Here is a 7240-nt window from a genome sequence, read left to right on the forward strand (position 1 = left end):
ACATAAAGATGACCATAATCAAAATCAAGTTATAACACATGCACAGAAAAACACACCCATCCGTATTTATTGGGAAAGCCATGAATTTGGAGATTATGTATATCAAAGTAACTTCATCAAATGGTATATAGTCTGAAGCGTGATACAATAAACAGAGTTTTCATGGACGTCATGACTGAACTAGTGTATTATCTCAAAATCCCTAAATCCCGTGTTTTTGTTCATCAGTAAACTTCGAAGGCTGACTATAGAGTATTTTTAAAAAAGGGGGCTAATTATGTGGAGTTCACGGCTAGTGTAGAGGATACCTAACAGAGGCTAGGGCAAGAACAGAACAGAATGGTTATTTAGGTGAGAACAAGGATGACAGAAATATATATATATATAATAGTTTTATTATATGTTTAAAAATAAATGAAAGCCGAAAAAGATCTATTCAAGAAGAAATGAAGATGTATAAGATCTTAATTACAGAAGTACACATAGATAAACTTGCCTTTATTTGTAACAGTTGACAGGACTAGTAGACGATGGTTCAGAGATCAAATTTACCGAGACAGAATCTTAGTCATATTGAGTTCAAGACATATTTGCGGCATCGGGCATAGATAGAGATGATGAGATGAGCTGGTATTACCTATGTTATCTAACGGACTTTAAGGACAAGGATACAAAGACAATGGATATTAAATGTGTTTCACAAGTAGAAGGTATAACGGAGATAAACTATTTGGAGCAGAGACGCTGGACAAGATGCAATAGTCATGTTCAACTTTTACATGTGCGACAAAAGAAAGAGAACAGGAAACATGTGTTACAAAGACGATGGTCTGGCTTCGTTTCAATGACAATATGAAGCATTTTGCAGGATAGTTCTCAAACCGCAACCATCGGAGTTCATGACCACAATACTATTTTACGTCTCGGCTATTGTATTAAGAATGGACACATGAACAATTATGCAGACACTATAAAGCAGAACGATAAGCGACATTTCAAGAATTGTTTGAAATAAAACTCTTTATTAAGAATAAAGGAAAGGTGGTAATTTTGTCTTGGGGAAGGAATAATGTTTTTGTCATAAGCACGTTGTGTTTATACGCGTTACTTTACATGGGAAGAACTAATATAGGTTTAAGCTATATAATTGGACGAAGCGGTTTGTTTTATTGGTACGATTAAGTAGTCAGAAGTTGATAATCCAAGATTGGCGAAATTTAATGGACATTGAGAAGGTCAATAATTTGAGAGAGCGAAAAGCCAGACCAAAATTAACGTGAACGATGCCTTTGACAAGATCCTTTGAAGCTGATATGGGATACTGACTTATAATTTAGTTCAATGTTGTATACGTTTTTTAAAGAGGGAGGTATTTACCTATGTAATGTTTGTTCCCAGCACTACAGGAGGTTTTGGGGAAGACCAGATATATCGCTTTGGTTTCTTTTACAGGGTATAAGGCCGTTCTCAGGATTTCAATCTTATCTTGTACCTAACAATTAGAACCAAAAAGTTATTCGTTTTGTAATGATTAATATATTATGCAGAGTACTTAACAAAAGCGGGAGCACCTGGTGAAGCAATCAATATGAAGGAGAGAACCGAAACGCGTTAGTCGCTTAAAATACTGATAGCAAACATAGGACTACCGAAAAAAAAAAAAAAGCCTATAAACTCTCAACGGACCTAAATCTACTTGAAGAGAGCGTTTGAACTATTCAGCAAATTAAGTAGCTAATACGTAGGATGGCAAAAAAGGCATTATTTGCTTAAAGTGCTTGCAACCAGCTTCGCATTACTAAGTACTACAGTCTATTAATTCTCAACGGACCAAAGTCGACTTGGAGAGAGTTTTCAAAGTATAACCGTTCGTCAGCGCATCCTTCAGCCCATACAAGTCTTACCAGATTACGCATTCCCCGATGGCAACAGCACATTAATCAATAAGCGTAGGAGTGATCCCTAGAATGAAGAAGAATTCAGAATGAGTAATTGTTATAATTGAAAGAAAGTTCGAGAGAAAAATTAAGTCAACAAATACCCCAGTTATTATCTAGCTCTAGAAAAACCCAGTCACACCTGAAAACCATTTTGGCTGAATCTTTCCTCAAATTTTCGTCCGATATAGACGGGCCTCCCGCTCCCCCAAGAATACGGCTAATAGTATTAAGCTTGAAAGCGCTAATATCTTAAAAAACAGTATGCTTGGTTTTTTTAAACAGCGCAATTTTTAAGGAGTGATAAAAAAATTGGGGGTGCGGGATGAACCCTTTCACCCAAGAATACAGCTCATAGTATTAACGTTGTCCCTTTATTTTTTTTAAAACATGGCAAATAATAGTGTGAATTGTGCATCCTATGGTCAAGAAGGTCATGGTCGTAGATCCCACCTAGATGTTCCTCTAAATACAGTAAATCTAAATACGAATGTAGTCATCTCTTCTTTTTTTTTTTTTTTTTTTTTTTTTTCTTTTTTTGAAAATACTGACTTTTTTTAGGTGCCATCATCATTGAATAACCATGACAATGCACTAAACAACCCAGCCTCAATCACTGTGGTACAGCAAAAAGAAAATTTTTTGTAAGCATTTTAACTAAGATTAATTCCAATAGGACATGGAGGTAGACGAACCTGAGTTCATTTCAAGTCATGAGCCAGTCCAAGAAAGAATAGTCCGCTGTTCAACATGTCAACAACTTGGGCATTTAAGAAAAACTAGCCTTTTGTGCCGCCAGAATTGTAATCGTGTCTACCAAACTATAAATCAAGCAAAGCAAACTAAAATAATGCCCAGTAGACATGGTTTGGGAAGGATGACCACTATGTGTTCTAACTGCAATGCATCCATGTGGGTCGAAAAAAGATCAGAAGCTGGTCTTGACCCAGGCAGGTTTCAACTCTGTTGTGGATTAGGTAAAGACAAAGTGACACCATTTACCCTACACCTGGACTTATATCCAACGTAATACGCGGAAATGATCAAAGAAGCAAGGCGTTTGAAGACACATACCGTCTTACAACAATACCTTAAGCTTTACGTTGCAGAGACCAGGTGCACCAAACCAGATTTTTGGTAATAAATGAATCCCCCTCTCACAATTTTTTAAACCGCACCAGCTATACTTTTTTTTCGATGAGTTCTTAAAAATCCTCAGATTAATATATACGTACCTTGGTTAATGGGATGGGCGACCTTTAGTGTCGGATAATCCGTTTGTTTATGTGACTTAACGCATATGAGTGACTTTATACTTATAGACGAATCCTTATCCAGTTGACGATAACTGAGATGGATCGGGCAATTTTTAGGTTTTAGTGTGTACCTGTTTTTTATTATTCGAATGAGTACGTATTTGCCTACTGACAGATACTCGTCTACTGCAGGTAAATGGAACAGACAAAGACAATTAGAATGCTATGCTATATTTTTGTTTTACTCAAAATGAATGGACAATAACTCTTGGGCTGTTTCCAAGTAAAATCTTCTTCATGTATCGGGAATAAATACTTTTCACTCAAAATAGTAGTTTTCTTTTTTTATTTTGCCAACCAAAATTTATGGGGGGGTTGAATATTTTACAAAAATGTAATAACAAGTGCGACATGACTTAAAACAATATCGCTAATTAATAAATTAGCATGTCTAATTTACTGGTTGTGTTGTGTTTTGAAGTAAGTAAAAATTATAAGGCAGTATGTAAGTAATTTGAGACTGTTTATAAGATTGTCTTTATTATGAAATAAAATGATCAAGTATTTATATAAAAAAGACTATCTGCTGTACCACTATCTTTAGTTTATCTTTGAAGTTGTTATTATTTTCCCAGTGTGTATCCTGTTACCTTTAACTGCTTATTTTGTAAATATGTTACACTTGGAATTACTGTCATCTTAGACACATTGTACTTCCATATCTTTAGTAATCCTTTGTCACTGTGTTCTTGTAACCTTGTGATATGATAGTACTAACTATCTATATTGGGTAATTGATTCCTTAATCATTCTTAATGTATTGATGTCATAGATATAGATTTATTTAATGTAGCAACAATATAGCAGATCACCACAGGTTGTATGTTGGCCACATGGTTATCCTGAATATAGTATAACTATAAGCTAGTAGGTACTGTATACTGGGAGAGCTATTTTTCTTCACAAATCCAACAGCTTTTTTTTTAAAACATAGATTGCTTGGGAACGGCCTGGACGGATATCTACTCTTTTTGAGTGAATGAAGTAAGTCTATTTTTGTATTAAATTGTTTATTTACCCAAAATAAATTGATAATCGCTCATGGGTGGTTATCCCCCCTGATTTGAATGGATGTTTATCCCCTGACGGCCATCCGCCCATCTGTCCCCTATTACTTGGTTTAATTAAGTTTTTTTTTTTGGCCTAGGGGTGTGTGGCAATATAGTGTCTTTCTTCTTTTTTTGTTGTTGTTGTTGATCCCTGAAATACGTCTATGTAACAAATAAGGTCTTCCTAAGCAGTGAATTATACCGGCCCAGTGTTTGTTTAAGGAATCAAATAATTTAATCAATTCCTATTTTCAGCAGTGAAATGATGAAATCTATTTTTAGTTTACGTTTTTCTGTGGCAATAAATCAATACTGTTCCATTTGTTTGTCAAGTTCAAATTTCAAAGACTCTTTACCCCTCTAATGAAATGACTATTTTAGATGATCTGCATAAAAAAACAAAAAAAACACTCAAATGGTTGATAGCGCTTAAAAATGTGTATTTATCAAAAAGAATGAGTTTACTTAACAAGTATTTCAAATTCATTCTGCCTGGTATCAGATATCGCTAAGTTTTTATAGCCATAGATCTTGAATAACATTTTTAAGAATTTTATTGTTCTTGTTACAATTGTTTATCTCAGGTGTCACTATTATAAAGGACTTGACATTGTACTACTTTTGGTGACAAATGCTGTAGAGTTTTATTCCCACAGTCACAATAGACATTTCTCATGTGTTTTCTTTCTTTTTGTTTCTATACCTTATTCCTTCCCCTTTTTTTTACCATCCTTGCTCATCCCTTTCTCATTCCTTTCCCATTCCTTTGTCATTCCTTTGCCATTCCTTTACATCTCTTCACCTTTTCTTTTCTTTTTTTGTCCTTCCCTTTTTTTTTCTTAATCCTAACCCATCCTTTTTCCCACCCTCCCCCTTATTTTCCCCTTTCACCCTATTCCTTCATTTACCCTTCCCCTTTTTACTTTCTTTTCCCCCCTTTTTTTTAGTTCACAATTGTTGCCAGGTTCATTCTACAACTCGGGAAGTGGGCCGAGGGTTGTCGGCTTCGGTGAGGGTACTTGATCGTCTTGCTTGTTCTGAAATGAAGGATTAAAGTGACCGTTCTTATCTGGTGAAACTGTCTCTTGCGGAAAGGGATTGGCGGTGTGGGTGTCCACGTACGGTGTCAAGGGATACTTCCTAGATTTGGTCAACTGCACTGAGTGCTTTCTGAAGAATGCTGGTGTCTGGTAAGCCATCCTTATTTATCCTTGTTTATGTATAAGAGCCAAATATTGACATATAATTTATTTTTAGGGATTACCTGCTTGCTTCCTTGTAGATGAAACCTGTGATATATTCACTTGTATGGGAGATCATACTGTATGGATACTTGTAGTCTTGTGGTGAAGCGGTCTTGTACTAGTACCGTATTGGGCGTGTGAGAGTATTTATGACTCTTCCCATAAGTGGATGCTGGCTAACTTTAACTTGAAAGGTAAGATTAGTTGGGGTTGGTTGAACATGAGGATCTGTTTATGTTTTCCTTTTCTACTAGATATTTCCCAAAGTGCTGGTTTCTCTTGGTCAAGGTATCTTACCGTCTTGTAATCTTCTGGAAACAACGCAAGGTCTTGTCTGTCTTCTGTCCAAGTTTCGGTTGGGTTCAAGTCTAGCACCACCAAAAAAAATATAAAAAAAAAACCAAAAAAAAAAGGCCTGGTGCCACCCTTCCTTTGCTCCTTCCGCTCCCTTCTGTTTCCTTTCCGCTTCTTTCTGGCCTGGTGCCACTCAAACTTTGTATATACTTTCCCTTTTGTAAATATCTCGCAAGCCTGGTGCCCAAGTCTTTTGTATATAAAAAATCCGCTGTAAATAGCCTGGGGGGACTGGTGCCCCCTACCTCATACTGTAAATATGTTATCTACTGGTTAGGTGCCAAAACTGTACATACATGGAGGCCTCGTGCCTCCGCCCCATACTGTATATATGATATTTACTTGTACTTTTTCTCTCCTGGCCTGGTGCCGGGAACCTTTGTTTATATTGGCGGCCTGGTGCTGTCCTCCGGACCCATTTGTACATATTTTACCTCCCACACTGTACATATAAAAAAAATTTAGAAAATCCAAGAAAAAAAAAAAAAAAAAAAAAAAAAAAAACCCGAAAAAAAAAAAAAAAATTAAAAACATTTTTAAAAAAAAAAAAAAGGAAAAATTCAAAAAAAAAGCAAAAAAAAAAAAAAAAGGTGTTGGACTTGGACTCGACTGAAATGAAGATGGAAGACTTTCAAGACTTTGTGTTGTTCCCATGAAGAATACAAGAGGGTAAATATCTTGAACAATTGAAACCAAATCCCAAGGCAATATCTGGTAGAAAAGGATGTAATTCACAAGCATTTCCAAGTGTTCGATCAGCTCCTTCTGGTCTTATCTTTCCTGTTAAAGCGCCAGTAATTGCTTATGGGTTGATGTCATGGGTACTCTCTTAAATTATGACCAAACGTGTGCTTTTACTTGTACCGTGGATCTCCAAGGCTACTTGTTGAAGTACGGTATGGTTGAACATGCAAGTGGAGTATATCATGGGGAGTAGTTTACTTGGTGGTAGGTAGGTATGAAAGGGCATTAGCATTTGGATGATTGCACTTGGTGTTAGGAGGCTGGGTCTAGGAGGTGTTCGTTGATATCTTGCGTGTCTATCGCCTACAGCGTCAGTTCTTTTCTGGTAAAAGCAGACAGCATTGGGTAATTACGTCGCGCCGTCCTTCCTTAATGGGTGTGAAGATTGGTCGGGATTCAAGCCAGGTTGATAATACTAAAGTTCGCGGAACTTGTTTAGGGTGCTCCTTGTAACGTTTTTATCCCCCGGTAAGTATAGCCCTTGTAAACTCCGTCACCATAGTATCTCGTTGTAAGTATCACCCTTTCACTGACCACACTAATTCCTTTCTCGTCGTAAGTATAGCCCTTCCACTCGCTTCTTCTATGTTTTCTTT

The 7240-nt window shown here is 36.5% G+C and overlaps 1 protein-coding gene across 1 annotated transcript; it reads left to right on the plus strand.

Moving 5' to 3' along the window:
* Window positions 1-2034: 2034 nt before the first annotated feature.
* Window positions 2035-3052, plus strand: EV154DRAFT_534606 (uncharacterized protein; the record flags this gene model as incomplete). The annotated part of the gene is given in 4 exon segments (XM_051604038.1): window positions 2035-2429; window positions 2499-2558; window positions 2614-2719; window positions 2732-3052. Coding segments are annotated over 4 exon segments (451 nt in total), but the record flags the coding sequence as incomplete, so codon positions are not given.
* Window positions 3053-7240: the final 4188 nt, after the last annotated feature.

The sequence above is a fragment of the Mucor mucedo genome (genome assembly GCF_025094135.1).
Source record: "Mucor mucedo strain NRRL 3635 chromosome Unknown EV154scaffold_347, whole genome shotgun sequence".
Taxonomy (NCBI): Eukaryota; Fungi; Mucoromycota; class Mucoromycetes; order Mucorales; family Mucoraceae; genus Mucor; species Mucor mucedo.